The 22,533-nt window shown below is 37.0% G+C and overlaps 1 protein-coding gene across 2 annotated transcripts in view; it reads left to right on the plus strand.

The window, feature by feature from the left end:
* The window catches only part of ADGRD1 (adhesion G protein-coupled receptor D1), a 159,207-nt gene that overhangs the window by 13,548 nt on the left and 123,126 nt on the right, over positions 1-22,533 (plus strand). For both annotated transcript variants that reach the window (XM_069794917.1, XM_069794918.1), the window contains 9 exons: positions 1,554-1,733; positions 2,937-3,191; positions 6,748-6,812; positions 7,572-7,727; positions 10,288-10,347; positions 11,627-11,744; positions 12,672-12,782; positions 14,511-14,586; positions 18,021-18,162. In XM_069794917.1, the coding sequence (XP_069651018.1) occupies positions 1,554-1,733; positions 2,937-3,191; positions 6,748-6,812; positions 7,572-7,727; positions 10,288-10,347; positions 11,627-11,744; positions 12,672-12,782; positions 14,511-14,586; positions 18,021-18,162 (1,163 nt within the window). The remainder of the gene's footprint in view (positions 1-1,553; positions 1,734-2,936; positions 3,192-6,747; positions 6,813-7,571; positions 7,728-10,287; positions 10,348-11,626; positions 11,745-12,671; positions 12,783-14,510; positions 14,587-18,020; positions 18,163-22,533) is intronic.

Below are 22,533 nucleotides of genomic sequence, written 5' to 3' on the forward strand. Positions count from 1 at the left end.
ATATGACACAGGAGGGGAGGCTGAGGCTTTTCCTTACACCATGAAGAAAAGAGAATGCTAAGGGCTGTCTTCAACCACCTGATGAGTGGTGGTAGGAGCAGATAGAGCTAAACAGTCTTGGAGATGCACAGTGAAAATGTGACAGGTAATGCAGGCACATCGTAGCACAGGAAATGCTGATTAGATCTAATGGAAAAAGTTTCTTTGCAATGTGGGTGGCCAAGCGTTGGGATGGTTTGCACAGAGAGGCTGTGCAATTGCATCTGTGGTGACATTAAAATCCCAGCTGAGCTCTGAGCAACCAGATCTGTCCCTGAAATTGGCCCTGCTTCTAGGAGGCAATTTAGACTAGGTGATCTTCAGGATCATTGCCAACTTAATTCATTATGATTCTTTGTGGCAAAACCTCTTCCACTTCGGTACTTCATAAACTTTTTCTCAACCTGCTCTGAACTCAGATTTTATTGTTAGCACTTTGTACTATAAATTCTGAGGTGAACATTTTTAGGAGCTGTTTAGCTGAGCCGTTTTCTTTGTAATTGCATTTGACTGCAGAACCTCTACAGCAGAGCCACTATGACCTTTTGAAGTGTGAGGGAGGTTTGATTTGCTACTTGTGTTTCAGTCATGCCTATTGAGGTAACCTTCATTAAAGAAACAAACCATCTTACAGAAATCATATTTCTTCACTAATGTGCAATCTGAAGAGCCCTTCAATTTTAGAGTATAATAGTAAAGTTTATTGTGAATTGAACAGGATTATTTGTCGACAAAGTTAATCATGTGCACTTGTGGGATTGCACTTGCATTTTGGGAAGAATTCTTTGATTTTTGTGTAGGTGGCGACCTCAGAATTTTGGCTGTGGCTCTGCATATGTTGCTATCCCTTTCTCTTACATTGGTTCTTTGCTTTCAGCACTTATTGGAGCACTGAAGTGTGAAAACACAGGTAATAACACGCTTAGAAGAATTAGTGTAATTAGCAATGGATGCTACTCAATAAGCATGGGCATGCTGGCAGCCAGTTAGCACATCAGTAGCTTGGAAGCAGTCAACGTACTATTTCTGGCTCCGCTGGCATTTGGTGAACATCAAAAAAAGATGTAGATGCTGGTGGAGAACATGGAAATATGAGAGCAACCTGTGTTTTGAAATAAGCGAAGATCACAGGAGGAAAGGGGGATCATCACAGGAGGATGAGAAGCGTATAGAGACTGGAGACATAAGGCAAAGGGAATGGAAGCATAAATCTGTGGAAAAAAAGACTTCATTACTTTTGGTGCTCAAAGATCTTTAGTTTTAACTGATAGAAGCTACTCAGGCAGTAATGATTGCTACTATGTCCTGGGTATGAGCATGTGATGCAAAACCAAGGAAGAGATGTTTGTTTGGTTTAAACTATTACAGCATTGTTGATTTTAAAAATGCTGTCCTTGTTTATGCTAGCAGATGATCTCTCCTCAAAAGCATTCCCACTCTCTGTATTCTACAGATTTGGAAATCTTTAATGGCACTTGTTTTCATTAAAATCTCCTCTCACTTGCTTTCATCAGGAGTAACATTTTCCTTTTTCTGGAAGACTCAAGACCAGCAAGCTAAGTTTCTCCCTGCCTCCGGTGGGCAAGTGATTTCCAGTGGTTTCAAAATCTGTTCAAATGAAGGTGAAGGCTCAGTGGAATTTTACGTCCGTGGGAATGCAATGATGAAGTGGAAAGCAAGCTTTAGTCCGCCAGGTAAAGTTTATAAAATTTTGTTTTTTATTAATTTCTTTTTGTTATATTTTACTTTATTCTTGCAGAGAGGTGTAGTGGTAACAGCACAACTTGAGGAAAGAAGTGGATATATATAAAATGACTACAGAGCTCTGTGCTTAAGAGTTTTGTTGATGTGGGGAGAGAGAGATATAGTGTGAACTGAAAACCCAGTGATATTGTATCATAGAACAGTTGCCATTCAGTAACAGTCCTTGGACGCAACTTCCAGTTGTTTCTGAAGTGGAATTCTTATTGACATCAATAGATTAACGAGTGCTTAGATGGAAACATAAGCGAAGAATGCAGGTTAATCCCTGACAGTTCTCAGTATATTCTAAAACTGGATATGTGTACTGCCTCGTAAATTAAGACTTTGTTTAGTAAGTCTTTAACTGGGTGTTTAATGCTTTGGTCATTTTGTTATCTGTTGAGTGTCAAGGTTTGTATGCTATGTCATGTATTAATAAACATTTTGGTATATCACATATCTTACTGCTTCTATCTAAACTGTGTATCGTTGGGAAGCAGTATTACCTAGTGACTGGAACAAACTCTGGTCTTCTAGTAATGTCAATGACAATCACTAAATCTTTTCTTGCCTTAATTTGAGTACCTGTAGATTGGTAAAATAGGCCTTTCTCACCTTGTAGGAGCAGAGTTTTATAAAGCTTAATAAAGCAGTTTAGAAATCTTATTTTAAGAGAAAAGCTGCTGAATGGTAAGAATGATTCCACAAGTTTGTGGATTATCCAATCCAAGTGAAAATTAATATTATGTTTTCAGCCTCTCAAGTATAATAAAGACACTGTGGCAACTTTTAATTAGTCTATTTGCTTGTTCTCCAGTTCTTGCAGTCCTTATGCAGTTCTTGCTGAACTGAGTTTTGAGACAGTATTGAAGAGACTTCAAATCTTGGCCAATAATACTTAGCAAGTGTAGTTTATGAAACTGCAGTGAGTCCAAGTGAGAGTTCAAACAAAAGCTAACAGGCATTCTGCCAAAGTATGGGCTTCCCCACGGGTATAAAGATTCATATACATGACATCAGCATTCCATAATTCACTGTTAGCACTTCCTATACAGCTCTATAGCATTGCACAAGTCAGCAAAAACATCCTGAACAGGAAGGGCTCTAAATGGAATTGATTCATGGATATTGCTGTGACTTTTAATGTTTTGCAGGTCCTTATTGGACTCATATTCTCTTTACTTGGAAATCAAGAGAAGGACTGAAAGTCTATGTCAATGGAACTCTAAACACAACTGATCCAGATGGGAAAGTTTTCTATGATTATGGAGACCCCAGTGCAAATCTACTGACTGGGACACAGGGGGATCAAACTAAGCGCTATGTGAATGGGGCATTTGATGAATTCATTATATGGGAAAGGGCACTCACCCCCAATGAAATTGAGCAGTACTTTACAGCTGCTATTGGTGAGTATATGCACTGTTGTCATAATTCATCTTCTGCAAAGATGCTGACTTAAAAATGTTTAGTGTGTAAGATTTGTGTGCATTTTACATCTTTCAGCTACTGAATGTAATTTTTAGAGGCAGAAGAATTCAGGTATGAATGTCACTGAAACTCTCAGCTGTCTTTAGATGTGCAGTCTTTTCATCCTGGGTTCTAGCTCCTTCAAAATGTCATAAAAAAATTACAAAGACCAGAAGTATCGCGCCATTGTTAGATCCCATAGGAACAAGAGGAGAGGAGCAATAATTAGACTTGAGGCGGAACAGTATTAAGAAAGACTGGCTCTGGATGTCTAACCTGCACTCTGGTTGTTGTGTAACTTGGATCCAAGTCACACAGTGTATTCTAGCAGATGTGGATAACAGTGGTTATCTCTCCAGTTCTTGGAATAATAAAGACTTATTAACTCATGTATGCTTGTGAACTGAAAAGAAAGATAACAGCTGAAAAGTAATATAAAAGGCAAAGAATCAGGGATTAGAAAAAAGTCTTAGACTGGCCAGTAAACCCTGTCAGTTAGTTGTTCTATGGATCTTTATTATAAACTTTTCACTACAAGAAAGACTGTTGCTATTAAGTGCTTGTGTGTGAGTAACAATTAGAAAATATCCATCTTGGGAATAAAGCTATGGGGCATCTGGAACATTTGGCTTCACTGGCAGTTTCCCTGCTTTCATTTATTCTTACTAGGTTACTGAGAGCTAAAGCAGTTACACCCATAACTCTTGTGCTTTTAAACCCATGGGAATCATTTTCACAACGTAAACTCTTTGAATAACACAGAACTTCTGATGCATGCCTGGAAAGGAGAATGTATGTGTTTAAATTCTAGGTCTGATTATAGCAGTCAAATATATACAAAATATATTTTTTCAAAAAGGAAATAAAACCTAGCTTATGTAGAATTGAAGTCACTGAACAAGAAAACCCTCCATCTAGTATATAATGAAGCAATCTATTTGCTTTGCCACACAAATAATAACAATTGTGCTCAAGCTTTTTATTTTAAAAAGTGATTCCTGTGAAAGCCTTAAATTCTGATTGGGAGAGTATTCACTTGATACAGGAAATAGTTTTAAAATCTTTAAAAAAAAAAAAAGAAATTTTATTAACTTCATAATGTTCTGGTCATGTTGGAACAAAGGCTTTTGTATTTGGCTGTTATATCTTTTGCAACAATCTAGGGTTACTATAACACTATCCAACTCAAAGCTACCATAAATCACATTCTTTGATTTAATGTAACTCAAGAAGAATGTTATGTTGCTAAGCTCAAGAGCAGCAGATTTTCAAATTGACCTGATCCATCTATACGTGTGCTCTGTTTCACTGTCAGAGAAGTATGACTTATATAAATACAGAGAACTCTCCCCCCCCCCCCCTTGAATTCTTGTGAACTCACAGCAACCATCCTCTGAAGCCCTCTGCCCTCCCATCTTCACTCTAACAAATAATCAAGGCATCATGGAAAGCTCTTTCTACGAATGCAAATCCTGTTCAGGACTTAAGTTTCTACTTCTTTCCTCTACACGTTGGTTTGGAAAGAGTCTTACTGGGGCTCAGAATACCTGGTTTCAGGACATTAATGCTTGTAGCTAGCTTTTCAAACACTGCAGAAACAGTTGGGCCCTCAGACTCTGCTAAAGTCTAAATTTTTAAAGAGCTGTACAGAATTTTGCCTGTATCCTACCTTTCAATCCCTGCTGATTTTTGGAGGGCTGTATAGCAAACTCCCTGATTTACACATTGAGATGTTCATACTGTGAGCTTTTATGAGTTTACCGCAATTTTGCATTGACACTAGATGTTTTTTTTTTTTCTTAAATCCCTAGTTAACAGGTTTTCAGGGTCATCTGGAACTATCAATTTTCTGTGGAAAATAAATTTCTAGCCTCTTAATTGAAAGTGAAGCTTGATGTGTATTTTCTAGGGGCTTAGGAATTAAAATGTAAAGCGATGCCAGGTATATATATTTTTTTTTGTAAGTGTGAAGAATTTCAAGCCAATGTTATTTTAAAGTGCTCAGGTGATTTGGAGCACTTGAGAAATGTGGAGTATTGATTTCTTTGCTTTTTCCTTCAAAGTAGTGGACCTATCAGATTTTATAAAAATTCCAGTTTGATGGATGAAGTTAGAACATTCTCACAAGAAGCAATGGATATTGCAATATTAATCAACATAGTAAACAAAAGTTATTCTTGGTATCTATTTATTGACTTTGGAGGGCTTAAAGCAGGGTTGAAGCTGGACTAATGTGGTTTGACATAAGAAAATTAACAGGACAGCTTGTTTTTTAATAGAATGAATAATCATGTTCCTTTTGGATCCATGAGAAAAATGTGTCCTATATATGCAACTACTGTTTGATTGTGCTGAAATACCACACTCCTGGCAAATATAATTTCTTGGTAAGACATAGATTAGAAGAAAACTTTATTTCTCTATCACAAATGACCGATAAATCCCTTTGCACAGTAAGGAATCAATATTTTTAAAATGGAGCAACTGGAAACCATCCAAAATCGAGTTTATTCTTTCTGTCTCGACAAAACATTTATGGCATGTTCATATGGTAATTTTCAATGTATATAGTGCTAGTGGGTGACATTTATTAGTAAAGCCTGTCTGATTAATAGCGACCTCACTGTTGCTTGAAATCAACTTACAAACACATAACAGAGACATTATCTATAATGTGCTCAAACTACCAATGAAGATTGTGTTTTGACTCCTTGAGCCCTGTTATTTGTTTTATGCAAAACTGGTATGCCCCAAAAAGCTTTAGTATACCATCATTTCTACCAATGCGCTTTTATTTGAGGGTGCCTTAGTTTTGCTGCAAGTAACATAAGCATTTCCATTGGCTTTGTTTCTTATAGATTTTTTTTTCATGTGGAGAAGTCTTTCTGAAATTGCCTTCATGGGTGTGATTTTATTTGGCACTCAAGCAATTTAGACTCAAGATAAAAGTAAACATTAGCATTTGGAGGTCATAGCTGAGGCTTAAGTCTTGTTTTTTCCAGTGCCTGCATGTTCCTAGTCTCAATTTATCCCATACAGAAATACAGCAAGGTCATATATGAAATTCTCAGAAGTGCCTACAGGTTATTATTTATTTCTGTTAAGACATAGGATTTTTTTTTTAATTTTCCCTAAATACTTTGCATAAATGTTTGGGGAAGAGCTAGAGAAGGAAGACGTATGCCAATGTTTTAATTGTATAGTTGTCCTTTTTTTATTGACATATAACACTTGAAATTTCCCATTTGCAAACAAAGGTTTAAGTCTTTAAGACTTAGACTAAATTGTAAGGCTCATCTATATAAAGATGACAAAATATAATTGATGAGAGAATCAGTAAACAAAATGCTTTAAACAAGCCTGTGTAGCTACAGTACTGCAAATAAGTAAAATGCACAGAGCAGCACATACACTACTTTCAGTTAGAACTGATTCAACATGCAGTGGGAATATCAGATTTATTAATACTTTCATTTGTGTATGTATTTTCCCCAGGTGTGCAAGTCTGGCTTTCTTCAACACTTCCATGGTCCGTGATGACAACCACTACAAAACCTGTGGTAGGACAGTCTTCATAACTCTTTTCTGTAATGTCAGAATTTGTATATATTAGAGTTACAGATCCTCCTCACTTCACAGTTTTCATTAATGGCACTTATTTTAGTACCCCAATTATAAACAGTTTCAGATATGCATAGGGAGAATTTTTAGCCGCTGTGGGAATATAGGAGTACCACAGAACTCTTAATGTAGGACAGATAAAGGGAATTCATTGTTAAATAAAAATATTTTCTAGATTAAAAAAAGGAAAAAAATGTAGAAACTTCTGAAATATTTCAATGAACTTTGAAGATACAGGACACTCAAAAACATTTTGCTATTTTTTCCTCGTTTCCTTTAAAATTGGAAAAAAATTCCCACCACAATAACAAAAATAGTTTTCATCTGTTTAGCAATGATGAAAACTTAATTTTTCATATGCAGAATACATACAATTAGCTGTAATCAGCCTGCTGCAGTGTATTTTCACTTTCTTGCGATCTGCAGTGTCAAAGTTCTATTAGTTTTCTTGTTCACAGAGGCTTTCAGGAAACCATGACAGGTAGGACCTGAATTGCTAATGAAAAAAATGAAGCTATGCTTCTATATTCAGTTCGTCCTATCATTTATCTGTGTGCTTTCCTTTTCCCTTAGCTTATGTAGTCTCCTGTGTGTAACCACAGCACTCTGCTGTGCCTCAAACTCCCTTTTGGGCTAAAACAATAAATAATGGCTGCCCTATGGAATAATACCTGATGAGGTGTATCTCTCTCCTGTAGCTCTCTACAAATGCCTATCATCCCATCATAACTAACCTGACCGAGGAGAGAGGGAAATTCCGCTCCCCCGACACCATGCTGGTCTACCTGGAGAACGTGTCCTTCAGCTTGCCCAACAAATCCTTGTCGGAAAATGTTGCTCTAAGCCTCACGGAGGTAAGTGTCTTTCACAACTGCATGTGGAGCCAGATCACCCTGATATTCCTCCAGAAGCTGGAATGTCGAATGCAGCTTTGAAAGTTTTTGCTGATTGCAAAAAATACACAAGAAAAAAGCACTAACTACTTTAGGGAGTAGCAGAAGGTGAGCTTCAACCAGAGAAAATACTTTAAACAGCTCATTAGTTCTTGGGGATATTGCTTAATGCATAAATTATAAATACCTGGAACCATGGCCACATGTCAAAAATGATGATTTAGTTGAGCAGGAAGCAGAGGAGAAAATAATTTGTTAATTTTTTTTCAGCTTCAAGTGCATCCAATGAAGAATATATAATTCTGGAAAAAAATTCAGCATTTCTCTGTATGGCCCAGCTGATCGAAAATGCAGCAGAGTTTGACAGTGGTCTGTCAGGTGCAGGACACAAAGACACTGTAATCAGGGTCGTTAGGGTGGCAAAAGGGAGGCATATGCGAGTTAATAGCAAACTAACTTGGACGCAGGGAGCACTCTAGTTGTGGCTGTACCAGTCTGGCCCTGGGTAGCTGCCCAAGTATAACCTTGTAACTTCTTATCTTTGAGATTCACACCTGCACTAGAGAATTAAAAAGTTATCAGCTGACTGCTGTCTGCCCAACCTTTTGTAAGCATTTATTGCTCCTGTAGTGAGCAGAGGGCAAGTTGTGCCTTTCCTCCGCTTCTCTTTTGCAAAGTCGTGTGTTATTCTTGTTGGACTCTGCAATGGCAGAGGCACACAGCCTGCTCTGCCAACTCTGCTTTGGAGGTGGAAAGCTGTGGGAGAGGACCTGTTTGTGACGGTGATGTCCTTAGCTTTTGTGAGTTAATAGCTTTATCTTGCACCGGGTTCCAGTCACAGCCAGGACTCCTGAGCAGACATATCACAAATCTCCACTGAAACTGGTTCATGGAAAGATCAGGTCCAAAGCTTAACTGAGTAATTTATTTTTGTTTAAGCTAATTCACAAAGGAAAAAAAAAAAAAGGTGTTTTCTGGAGTCTGAGCTGAGGACAAGAGGTCATGTTCTGCTAACATAGCCTTCTGTAAAATAGTGGGCATCTAATTCCCTGATTTCAGCAGGGTAGAAAGCTATTATTACAGTAATCAGCTCTGGCCTCACTAGTGATTGTTCCTTTAAGCCTACGGGTAATACCAGGGTGGCAAGGATTATTTACTCAGACAAACAATATAAATAAATGCTACTGAAAACTACATGGACAGCAGTTGATAGTTTGTGTTAGAAGCCTGGCATCTGCAAACTGTAAAGCTTGGATTTCATGGATCACAGTTCAATATGTAGCAAAAAACCCTTCTAAAAAGCTCTAATACATTGTTTCCTTTGTTTTGCTCAAAATTTTGTGGGGGCTTTAAATTGAAAACACAGCGTCATCCTGTCAGATATCGTACCTGTTTCCCACATCATTTTGGTTGCCATTTGGTTGCTCATTCATGCTATCTGATGCTGCTTTGTGTGCCATGAAAGTGATGTGCAGACAGAAATGTAGGACACTATTATCTTTAGCAAAGCTATTTTGGGAAGTAAACACAAGAGAGTCCTGATCATACACACAGACTCTGTCATTTGTCTGATTGATGGTTAGGCTTTGTATTGTCTGCAGCTAATTCCCTGAAAGACGGGCACTGAGCATGCATGCTATTTACTGGCAAGTTATCTCTGTCCTGTTTGTCATATACCTCGCAGCACAAGAAAATTTGATTTAAGTGATATGCAATAAACTTTCCGATTACTGACACTCATTTATAATGCATTGCTTCTGACAAATCTGACTTGTGTTTTCTGTTATAATGCTGCTCTGCTCAGTAGCTCCAGCACTCCTGCTTTCCCTCCCTTTCCAGTGGTCTAACACATCCTTTTTTGAGTAAATCTGGAGTGATGGTGTGACATGAAAAGAGATGCTCACTGAATGCTCTGGGCAATTTGGGCTGGGTCCTGGGTTTAGGGTAAAGGGTTTTAACGGAGAAATTTAAGCAGGAGATGTCATCTATTTGTCATCTTCAGCAAGACTCCTTAGGACAGGGGCTGTATCGTGCTAAGCACTTGAACGGTGCCCACTATGATAGATCTTGACCTCAAAAACAACCTTTAAGTGCAAAAGTTAAGCAGATAATGAATTGTACAGGCAATGGGACCCAGATATTTATCTAGTGCTGTTGAAATAGCTAGTCATCTAAGAATAAAAGAGGTATTAATGTCATATGAGTTCAGATAAAATGGGAGAATAAGTTCACTTTCGTCTTAATTCCAGTGTTGTCATCTCAGCTGTAGTATAATGATTGCAGTTTGGGAGTTTCACAGTGGTGTCACTTTTAATAAATAAACTGTTACTCTAAAACGTCACCATACAGAACGTGATGAGAGTGCTGGCAGGTAGAGATGAATCTGTGACTTGAATGAAAATGGGCTTGTCATCTTAAAAGAAACCTAAGAAAATCCTAGCAGAGATCTGCCTTGGATCCTTACCAGGACATGTAGCTGACTAATAAAGAATCAAATAATATATTTTTATTTATCTTTTAGGCATTTTTAAAAGCTATTGAAGACTTTCTTTTATTGCCCAACTGGGTTGATGTACCAGAGGTAAGAGAAATGGGCTTAGATTTGTAGGTTACTTTGGTTGCATAATTTCACATGGACAGTAATGAAACTGGTTGCCTCTATTATTCATCTTGTTAGGACTTTTTGGCAGTATGACTTCCTTATTTTCTTATATGTCACTTTCATATTTGCAGTAAAGATCCACAGACAAAAAAATCGTGTCGTTTTCTTTTATAATGTGTTTTTGAGGGTTAAAGTAAGTGAAACTTATCTGCTGCTGTTTCCACATATTTCAGGATGAATGAAACAAAATTGTATTTATAAAATAACAGATATTGTCACTAAATAAGTTTAATTACTCGTTTTTAGCACTGAACTTTGATATTTAAAAGTTTATATTTGTTTTGTAGACTGATGTTTTTCAATGGATGTGAAACAGGCAGTAGTGCTTACCTGTTTGGTGAACCAAAGCTTTGAGAGAGATTAAACCTATTAGAGGGAAAAGTAACTTGTATCAATGTTCCTTTTCTTCTAGTCTACCTTTTAGAGTGCAGAGAAATACTTGCAGGAGGAACACAGGAATTTCCTGAGATTTTAGTTTGAACCTTAAGGGAGCACAGATTTCAGAACAGAGAGACTTTAAACTGAGAGGAGGCGAGGCTAAAATAAATTAAGGTCTCACTGAAGTCTAAAACGCTTTTAAGAAAAAGAAAAAAGTCTAACTGTTTTAAGTTCTTAGCTTAAAATCCTTGATCATCTCTGATGTAAATAGATTTCAGATAAAATAGATTTCTTTTTCATTGAAACATGCATTCACTCTGAGATTTTATGGATCAAGTTTCAACCTGGAGGGTTGTTTTCCAGGGGACATGTAAATGCTTTGAAAGTAGCTTTATACTGGGGACCATTTTAATAAAAATGAAAGAAAGGCCAAACTGTAGTGTCTCATCTTATGTTCCAATAAAGATACCTGATTAAGAGACCTGATACCAGTCTTTATCTATTGTCAAAATGACCTGCTCAGTTCTTGGCCTCATTCTACTGAATCCTGAGTATAATTGACTGTCAAATGCTGGTGGGAGCGGAGAGTCATTTGGAGATGTTCTGTAAAACATAGTATTTTATAAGGTCAGGCTCTGGCTGGCATCAATTTGTGTAACATTTTATTCACTATATGTGGAAAAGGTTGTGGAGAAAGTCACATTTGACTTTGGACGGTTGTATGATAAGTCACACAGGAATTTAACACGGCGCCTTGGCATTTTGTGCTATGAACTGCAGTTTCTCTTGTTGTAGAGGCTTCTCTTTCTTCTTCCTCCAGACTGCTCACATATTTGGAAGCTTAATTCAAACTATTGACAGCGTGATGGCTCATGTGGCGCGCAATCTGGACGAAAACTTGTTACCTTTAACTGTTGAGGGCACATCATCTGTGGCAGGTAGGATTTAGCAGAAATATTCTCTCTGGACTGTCTGGATGTCCTAAACTCTTCTGTGCTTGCAACTCCTCCTTTGCCAACATGAAGGAGGAAATCAAACCAGATAATTTTCTCTTTTCAATACAAAATAGTGTTTCATTTGTAGAAAGATGACTGTGCAGTTAGTCGAGGTATTCAGCTCTGACTACTTGAACTTCCTTGAGGTTATTTGGGGAAGGGTTTAGAATATGAATTCTATGAAATTTGTCTAGTAATACTGTACTATACTAATAAGTAGTTGAAGGGCCTAGAGCTCTTATGCAGCACTTTGAAGTTGCAAATGCCTGTATGCTACAAAAGCGTAATTTTGCAAGATTTTTGCAAGAGATTGCCAATAGTAGGAATAGTTTTGACCTTTTAGGAGGATTTTATTTTACTGCTGTTTAGCATCCTAGCACCCTAATTTCATCCGTGTCTTTGGATGCTGCAGGTAGCAAAGGTAATTTATCTGTTCTGGCATTCTGCTCTGCCATGCTGAGACCTGTGTGAGAGGGCAAATAACCCGAGCAGTCACCAGTACCATTAATCACTGCAGGTACTCTTGGACACTGGCATTCTCAAATGAAGCAGTGGAGGTCTGAAATAATGTCTTCAAATGTCAGTGGAAGAGTGTGTTATCAATCTGTTTTGCTTGCCCTGGTAAGCTCAGTGTTTGAGCATGGGTGAAGTGATCCATGGTATATTAACAGCATGCGTACCACCTTCTCTGTCATAAAGGAGGCAGATATAAAAGGCAATTTTATACTCGGGAATTTACTATATTTTCTGCAAACATATGGGGTTTTAAGTTCAATACTTGCAATAGCTATTAGGGAAGTCTAGTTTAACAGTCAAGTAGGTTGTAGAGGCTATTGATTTTATCATATTTTTGTTTGGGTTATCACACAGATTACACCTTGGTCAAAATGCATCCTCAGACTCTGAATTTGTCCCACTATCGATTTCCATCTCAAGGACAGAGTTTTATTTCCATTCCCAGTGAAGCTTTTCATGAAAAAGGTAAGGAAAAATTTAAAGGGAGGAGCAGACTCTTGTGAACAGGGTATCCAAAAATTATTTTGCTTGAAAACAGGTTTTGGTTTGCTTTGTTTTTCCAAGTAACCAATTTGGTCACTGGCTCTAAAGAAGCAGCAGTTGTCCTGTCATACTAACGAATGATTAATGTGGTAGAAGTTTTGTATTAATTTTGAATAACGCAGCTGGGCCACAGAGACTGAAGCCATTTAATTTTTACATCTCTTTATGTAAGGGAAGCCATAATTTCATAAATTATTTTTAATATCTGAACTGGTTATTTTTAAGAAATTCCAGGATGTCAGATCAGGTATTACTTAATCCTTCATGCAAAGTCGCTCTTAAAATGTTGTATGAAAAACTAAAAAATGACAGGTTTAAGCAACAGCAGCTACAGAAACAGAATGAAGATGTAAACTAGAGTCAAGGCAAAAAGGCACAACTCGGAAACCCATACCTAGGCTAAAATTTTAATAATCTCAAAAGCAAGGTATGGCAAGAATCCAAAGATTTAGTTAAGGCTCTAAAATAACAATGTTTGAAGTCAATTATCTGTGTTTTAATCAGGGTTTGAAGGAACCTATTTACAAAAACATCTACCTGTGTCCTCAAATATTTGAAAATCTACCTCTATGCCCTAAATTCCAACCCACAGAATTTATACACCCAGAGACCTTTCTGCAGTCACCTCTGTTGAAGGAAGGTTGGTCCCTATTCATAAAGTGCAAAGTTAGCTGCAGATAACCTGCAGTGAGAAATACTCTAATAATTACTGAACTGTCTACCTGATTTGTGATGACAGCTTTGTTTCTTTGCACTGGCAGGGGGCTCTGGCTGGAGACTTCACTGCAGGTATTCTGAGGCTTGAATAACTATAATTGCAAACCAACTTGTAATGCCAAAAATAGCATGCAAGAAGACTTTTTTTCCTATCCTACTTATAAAGTGTCTCACCATGCAGATTTTTTTTTTTTTCTTCAGAACATTATCATGCTTGGTATCCTGAAATGATCCAGCCCATTAAATGTTTAGCTTTTTTTCCAGCTAAAGCTCACTTCTGAGTAATTTCAGCCTTCAGGCCACACTTCTACACTGTCCAAATGAGCTAACCTAAAAATTTAGTATTCCACCTTAAAGAGTTGACACTATAAATACTTGGAACCCAACAAAAGGGATTGTAAAAGACATCTGTGTGGCTGACACTTAGAAAATATGCATCTGTCTCTTCACTCAGATGCCGGAGAACCCATAAATACTTGGAATGCAGGCAGCAAACAGACAACCGAAGTGGAAACCGGTTGCCTGTGTTTGAGTTTCATAAACTGCTAGTTAATGTAAGTGGTGGTCAAGTAGCCTTGAGATTACTGTAGCTACCATTGAGACACTGACTCTGGTATGTTATGTGACCCTTTCTAGTGCTACGTGGGAGGGATTTAGAATTGACAACTGATTGCTTTAACAACTTCTTTTGGAAGTACAGTTGCACAGGGGAGGCATCCTTCTCTTTTACTTTTGATATCTGCTGCCTGTGCCATACTGTAAGGTGTTCATACTTTTCCACTTAAAAGAATAATAAGAAATCGGCTAAAGCAAAGATATAAAAGTGTATATAAGCCAAGGCTCTTAATTAACATGGAGTTTCAGGTCTAGGAGAGAAGTGTCTCTTGCTTACAACTGTTGTTCTGAGGACTAACCCCTGTTCCCTTTTTACAGCTTGGATTACCATTGTTGGCCTGCTTTACCATAACATGCATTATTTCTTTCATAATATCAACCCTATGGATACCAAGTAAGTATCTTGGACGTCTCATGGTGTAACAGCTTATTTAGTACCTTTGTGGTATACCTTTGTAACAGTCAAGTCATTATCAACTGTAAATAAATTACAAGCCATAATCCTGATTCTGCAATACTGGGGACATGTAGTCATTAACTGGAGAGAGATTAAAACTTCCATTAGATGTTTTATTTAATGTTGTAGTAAAATAGATTCCCATAGCAACATGTTTGTCTTTCTTTGTCCTCTCCTTCTGTTCATCAGATCTGGTACTAGAATTTTGTAATTTTAATCTGTCTCATGAAAGGAAATTACATCTTTTCTCCTGACAGATATAAAGATAAACCTTGCACTTAAGCAAGTAAGAAAACGTAATAACCCTCTTTACATAAAATGTGAATCCGAATCTTAGAAACCTGTAAGGTGATTTTGTAACAGGAGACCAGACAATGCATTAAAGACCTTTTATTTTATATGCTGCATCAATGAAATCATTAGCAGATAAGATAAAGTAAATGCAGAGCTGTATACCTCTCGGCAATACAGTTCCCCACGGAATTTTGCAAGGCCATTCATGTAAATCATTACACCTTCCTTTTAAGCTAGTATGACTTTAGGTTTTTATTTGCTCTTCACTGGGGCATGTAAATTAGTTTACATTTTCTCTCAGTCTTTTCCAATCTGTGACTTTTTGCTGTGGTGTTTGTGACAGCAGAAGGAAAGATGCAGCATCTCAGCTGTCATGAATATCAAGGATTGCCTTCCTTTCTATACATACAGTTACATGGAAAGTTGTGATCATGGGAACTAATTTTTGAACTTCAGGGTAAAGAATCCTGGCTTATGACCAGATTGATCACACTGAGATAATCACACAGCTATTACTAAATAGCATTTTTAAATCGAGTAGCAAGCTGTACTTTTGTTTACCTTGCTCTCTTGAAAAAAGTGCACTTAGCAGGTGGCTGTAAAGGAACCGTGTGATTAGTGTGCAATATTTCTTACTGACATGAAGAAACAGAAGCAATAATTTATGACAGCATATGTTTTTCAAATAGGAGGATAAGTGCAATTTATTAAAATAATAAACTAAAAACAACTCCTCAAAGAGAGAAAGACAATTAATGTGGTCTTAACTTAGGTCAAAGTTTAGCAAACACCATGTCAAATGTATTCTAATGCATTGTCGTAGAGTCTACAGCTCCTGGGGCTCTGATGTAGCAAAATAAAACAGTTATGCCATCTTTGTGTACATTCTCTGGATTTTGTGGAGTAGGACAACCTGGAGACCCATTCCTGTTCCACTGAGTTGTATGTGTTTTTTAGCACTCATTTTTGAGAAGGAAGGATCTGGCCCTGCTGCAGTGTTAGAGAGAAACACAAAGACACTGGAGAAGAAACATCTCCTATATTTCTATAATTAATCTAAGCTACCTGAACAGTTTGCTGTATGTAATGCACTACAGAATCATGTCTATAAATTCTAGATGTAGATCTGTCCAAAACAGCACGTAAAAACCTGGTAATACAGGGAGTGCTAGCATGGCGATTTTCCCCTGTGGTATCAAACCCCAGGTATTCAAAAAATGTTTTAAAAATAAGTATGCACTTCTCTTCTGCTTGGTTTTCTTTTTTGTGCTGTACTATTATAACTTTTTTGCTTACATTTCAGTAGAATAACAATGTTTTCCCAGAGTAGTTTGTTTCAAAGACTTTCTTTTATGTTCCTTCTAGCACTGGGCTACTTGAACACCTGTAATTTGAGGCCTGTCCATTTTCTTCTTAAGTGCAATTTTTTTTCTTTTGTGGTAGAAATCTAAACCCAAAACTCTTGGCGCTTTTGTGCTGTACAGGCAGATGACTTCTATTTTCAGACTACATAAATAGCAGTTTCTAAGGGGAGTCGGTTTTGATTCTTTACCAAAAGAAAAAAAAAATCAAAACTAAAAAAGGTTTTGAGCCCATTTTTGCTCCTGCTCATATAGAGTTTGTGTAAGTCTGTAGTAATCCCACTGAAGGTAATTGGATGACAGACTCACTGCCATCTAACATGCAGGTCTGCAGTGAAGAGTGGCTTGCATATGCAAGCACGAAACACAGAAACGCTGTTTCTTGCTTGTGCTGAAGTTTTTTCATGCTTCAAAATTCATCTAGCTCTCTGAAGTTAAAATGAAAGATAATGGGTGTGGAAAAAATGTCCATCCTGTTAGTCTATGAAGGAGAAATCTCAAAATGTTGGATAGTGGTCTTAACACTACGAGTCCTTCTCTAAACTTAAACTTTTGTATCAGAGTAGCAAATTCTGCCCTCAGATGAATAAATTCAATTCACGTGCTGGTTACTGGGAGCAGAAGTAATCTCTGATACTGATGGGTTTTTTTGTATTCAGAACCTGGGGACTGGTGCTTGGGGTCATGCTAAATGAGTTCTTTTTTACCTGACCTTGCTGGGGAACTGAATGAAGTTATTGTTATGTCTGACATGAATTATCTTTTTTTTTTTTTTCTGAAAGAAAAATAAGAAACCATTGCAAACAGGTGGCAGATGTAAATAAGGGGTTTTTTAATGTGCTTTGCAAACTGGCTCTTTCCAGTGGTGTGCTATGTTTGGAAACCCACGCTGATGGTTAATTTGCCATGGCTCATATTTCTCATAGTAAATACCATTCATTCACATACTGAAGAGGTGGATGAGAGACCATCTTACTCCTCCACAGTTTGTTACTGATAGTGTAAAAAATTTTACTGTACAGCCAAATGGATCTTAGTTACTCCTAAACGTGAGAAAATGCCAAAGTCATAAGTTTTAGCTGAAAGCAGAAATAAGAGTTCATATGTACTACAAAATTATTTCAGCCTAGAAAAAAAGTTACCTGGACTAATCAGATGTTTAGTCAAGTTCAGCTGTTTGTATTGTGACCTGCCTTACTCTTTAGCAAACCTAACAGGACATAATCAATTTTCCAAAGTAAAGCAATAAATTACTTCTAAATATATTCTTATGTGTGTGTTTATATGCAGTATATAGAATGTATGTGTTTTACTAATTAATTACTAAAACTGTATGTTTAATTAGATAGCCTGGACACCCTGCATGTTTTCTCCACACTTAGGTTGCTTTGCTTAGGTTATTTTTAGGTCCCTTACTTCACAGGATTCTCTCTATCTAAAGCATTTTCAGCAAGGCTTGTAAACCTTTGCAAAAGAGGAGCAGAATGAGGAATGCTTATGGTATCAGATCTTCTAATGTCTAAAAATGTTCCCTATACTTTGTAGCTGTTGCTTCTAGTCCTGTAGGATCTTTTGGGGCCAGATCTTGCTCCCCTATAGAAATTCATTGTCTCAAATGGAAAAAGGAGGTCCTGTGTTACTGTTGTTGTGGGTATTGTGGATGAACTAAAAAAATTTTGTTTTTCTACTTCTTTAATATATGTGTTTCTTTCCAAGGATTGCTGAAGCTGCTGCCTACAAAGGTTATATGATCTCAGCAACCAGTTATCTTATCTCTATCAAAGTGGAACCTCTACCCAAGTTGTCCCACAATCTGTCAGGATCTCCTCTTATTACCATCCAGCTCACCCACAAATTGGTAAGTGATATGGAAACTACCAGTTTAAGCTATTGTTAGGGCTGTTCAAAACTTTGGTGTCTACGGTGACTTCTTTGTATTTCTCTTGTAATTCTTGTGGGCATTTTTAGTAGCAATTCAGATGGCATTTGTGACTACAATATTATGTTTTTTCCAACCATTACGCTTCTGTGACTTCTGTTTCCGTCACTGCAGAGGGCTGATTAGTGCGCATGTTGAAAAAGAAGGTAAAGTGACAAGTATAGCTTTAGGCCTTTCTATACGTATTGTTCTATCGATGTGTTTGTGCCATCTGCAATAGGTTGGTATGAATTACCGCTTTCTCATTAGAGCTGTCAAAACCAGGAACTCGCGTATCGTTTTTGCTTTTGGACTTAATCCACACTGAGAAAACTGAGGTGTTTTGAATGTTCTCATGAATAAGCCCAGAGAAGGAGCTCCTCCAAGGGCAGATACAAGTATGATGCACAGAGCATCTCCTGGGATAGGAGTGGAGCAGGTTTGAATCCCTGATCTAATGTGAACTGCCCTTTCCAGAGAGCAGAGTATTCTGAATCTGAGAAACAAGAGACAAGAAATATGAGAATCTGAGAAAACTTTGAATAAAACTTGTCTCCAACTGATCAAAGAAATTTCAATTTCACCAAATTAGTATATTCCAGCAAGAAACTGGAAAAATAGCTGGGCTTGTTTGCTCTCGGAGAAACAGACATCTCTTTGTCTTGTCAGTGGAATGGAGAATACTTGAGTTCAAACTCTGAGGTGCTGGCATGAGGCATGCAGCATCTATGACCTACTTTACAGCATTGAATGGAAATGGAAAAGAAAGATTTCAATTCTTAAATGTTTCCTAGAAAACATCTCTTAGATGTTCTTCTGAATATGTTATCATATTTTTCTTTCAATGGCTGTTTTCAAGCCAGTTTATCTTCTTCCTGTTGGGATTCTGATAAAGATGGAGTTGGCTACAGAAAACAAATATATGAAAAAAACCCTAAGGCATAGAAATGAAAAGTGTTGTTTTGCTGACAGTTTTTCAAACTAAGGACTCTCCTGAATGTCCCCATTGGCCTCTTAGAGGCGGGCACTTGCGAAGTGAAGACTGTATTTTGTATAGATCATTTATAAAAGGTACTTGGCTTTTTTTCTTTCAGGTACCTCCTCATGCTTCAGTATGATGATTTACTAGCAGGTTCTTAAATAAATTGCCTTTTTTTTTTTTAATGCCTGTCAACTTTCACTGCGAACATCACTGGGATGTTGATGTACAGATAGAAATTTTACATTTATCATCTGTCTCTTTCTCTGTTTTAGTCAGCAGAATCCATGAGAATGTGGTATGAACATCTCTGTCTAAAGTATCCTGTGTGTAACAGATACAGGTTGATTAGGAGTTTCAGGCTCTACCTAGAGCAGTGTGTGCTTTATATTGTGCGTTAGGGGAGTGGCTGTTTTCTCTCACAAAGCTCTTTCTGCTAGTTGGCAATGCATTCACAGCCAGCCATCTATCATCTACTATAATAATTCTACAGCTATTTCCATTTTGGGGAATGTTCAGGTCTTACTAATCATGCTAACACCTGTTCAGGTGTGACTTGGTTTTGGTTTGTGGTGGGGTTTTTTGCATGTCTGTGGTTTTTTGGTTGGTTTTTTTTGTTTTTTTTTTAATTTCATTTTATTTTATTTTTTAAAATCCTCATGGGAAATGGGGAAACTTATCCCATTGTCTTAACAGCATAGAAAAAGTAGCTCAGTGTGGTCTGAAATCAGTCCCTAAATACATGTCAGTACATTTGCATTTAAAGTTCTGAGAATTTTAATTATAAGGGGGGAAGTATTTCTAAATGTGTAGTGAGCATGAGATTAAGCTCTGTTCAATAAACTGTACTGGGTTAATAACTGTGCTAGATTTTGCTCTTGGGCATATGACCCTGAAAGGAGATGGATAAAGCACAGCAGGTGCACTCCTCTGAAAGATAGGAAGCCCTTCATCTGCTTATTTACTCCCTCCAGTAATAATCTGCTGCTGGCTTTTACATCTTATTAACTGGTACTGTTACTTTGATGAGAAGTTTAAGAGGTGCAGTGAAGTTTTGCTCTACAAGTACAGTTAGAAAATTCACAACAATCTGTGGACTCGAATTAGAAACTTGTCCAATGCTGGACTAAATATCCATTTCTCCAGTGTTTTTCAAATCAAAACTAAATGCAACTGCATGAGATGTTTTCAATGCTTTTTCCAGAACCTAATTTCAGTGTTATCTGATGGTGAAGCACTTTGTATATCTCCTAGCTTGGTTTCTAAAATTCCTTTTAAAATTCCAAATCAGATGTAAAAAATCTAAATGCTAAAAACTTTCAAACACCAAAACATTCTGAAATCATCAAATGTGTTGAAACAGAAAATCTGTTTTGACATCATAAAATATTTTATTTAATTTGTTGTTAGCCATATTTCATTTACATTGTTTTCCCAGTGGAAGAGTGTAATATAACATTAGAATAGGTGTTTAAAAGGAGAACTATGCACAAAAGTTTGTAAAGAGAATTAATAAAGCTATAGTGTGAGATCTGGGCAATGGAAATACATCTAGTTTTCTGTTCTGCTTTTCCTGTCTTTTTTTGCTGCTGGTGTCAATTTGCTAAAAAAAGCTATTAATCAGGGAGCAACAGGACCAACCCAAATGCCTCTGGGTATCTTGCATATGGATTCCAAATTCTGTGAGTAATCTTTAGAAACAAAGATATAGCTTAGATAGAAATACAGTGAATATTTGTCTGTGGGGAAGATGCATAGTAAGGAGTTAAATAGAATGTGTGCAGCTCTGCTGAAGTGGTGTATATATATTGAATTTGATAGGAAGACTGCTTGCCTCTGCCACGTATGGCTTTGGGAATATAATTTCTCTCCTGGCTTTTAATTAGCGGGTATGTTTAATATTAAGGAATGGATGAATAGAGTATACCTTCCAGTTGTGCATAAGTATGGCAACAGTGGGCCAAATCTGTTCTCCTTTACACTGCTGTCTCTCCAGTGAATTCCATGGAATAATTTCAAATAATATAAATTTAGATAATTTACTTGTGAATATACTTAAGTAAATTACTTAAGTAAATTCACAGAAATAAATTCAAGTGAATTTACTTGAGCAGATCGGGAATGACTGCATGTCTCTGAAAGCTTTCATATGGTAGCAGTACAGGTCCTTTCTATCATACTACATATTATTTCACTCTCTGAAGTGGTTTCATTTGATTGAGTATAATCGCTCATGAAATAGAAGTAGAATTTAAAATGTAAAAGAAATTCTGGCTGCAAGATCACTTAAAATATGTACTTTAAAATAAAGAGTAACAGTCAAGCTATTTATGTAAGTTTATGATTGAATATAATGATTAAACCAAGAGCATAAAATCTGCCTTAGAAACCTGTTTCATCCATTAAAATACTGCTTGCTTGCTTGTAATAATGGGAGAAACATTTGAAGTGGATACCAATCTCATTCTTATAGTTGCCTGTTTGTTCCACATAATGTTCTTAGTTTAACAGAGGAAAGTGTAATAAGAAAAAGTAAAAAATAAGTCCAAACAAATAGTTTTTCTCTATTAAAATTTGAGTTTGACTTTTTTTCAGTTGATCAGATTTAGTTATAGCTACTCCAGCGGAGTCTACTGGATGGATTTCACAAGTATAAAAATGCAAGGAGTGAAAAGAGAATACGGTTTCCTGTACTGATTGTAATGATGCTTGGCCCAGCTTAATAAAATTGTAATTCTTCTAGTGTGTATAGGAAAAATGGCAATCATTGAGAAACAGAAAACAAAAGGGAGTAAAATAAAACACGTCTATTTCAGGAAAAAGTTACAAAGTGAAGGTCTGTGAACTGAATATCACTTCTCGAATCAAAACTTCACAGAGCATTTATCATTCTACCGCTGAACTCACTGTTGGTTAAATCTTCTCTTAGGCAAGGATTCTCTGGGTTTCTCTGAAATTGTCTGCTCTTTTTACGTAAGATTTTAGGAGCTTTTGAGATGATTAAATTTCTTTTTCTTTTTGAAACATAAGGCAGTACAAACTGATGCTAATATCTAATCAATTAGGTAAAAATGCAGGGAATATTTATAAATGACACATTAACGCCTCCTTTTCTAGAGAGCACTGTGGGGCAGTGGGACAAAGAAGAGGACATCAGTAATGACAGCCTTTAGACCTTGATGCTCAGGCTCACAGCTGGATTCTCATGGGAGCAATATTGCTGGTTGACATTCTTTCTACCAGCAGAGCAGGCAGAAAATTTTCTGGTCAAGCTTCCATTAGTGGAAAATGGTTTTCTGACTTAAAATAGAAATTCTCATGAATCAGGATGA

The sequence above is a fragment of the Haliaeetus albicilla genome, chromosome 10 (assembly GCF_947461875.1).
Source record: "Haliaeetus albicilla chromosome 10, bHalAlb1.1, whole genome shotgun sequence".
In the NCBI taxonomy this organism is placed as follows: domain Eukaryota; kingdom Metazoa; phylum Chordata; class Aves; order Accipitriformes; family Accipitridae; genus Haliaeetus; species Haliaeetus albicilla.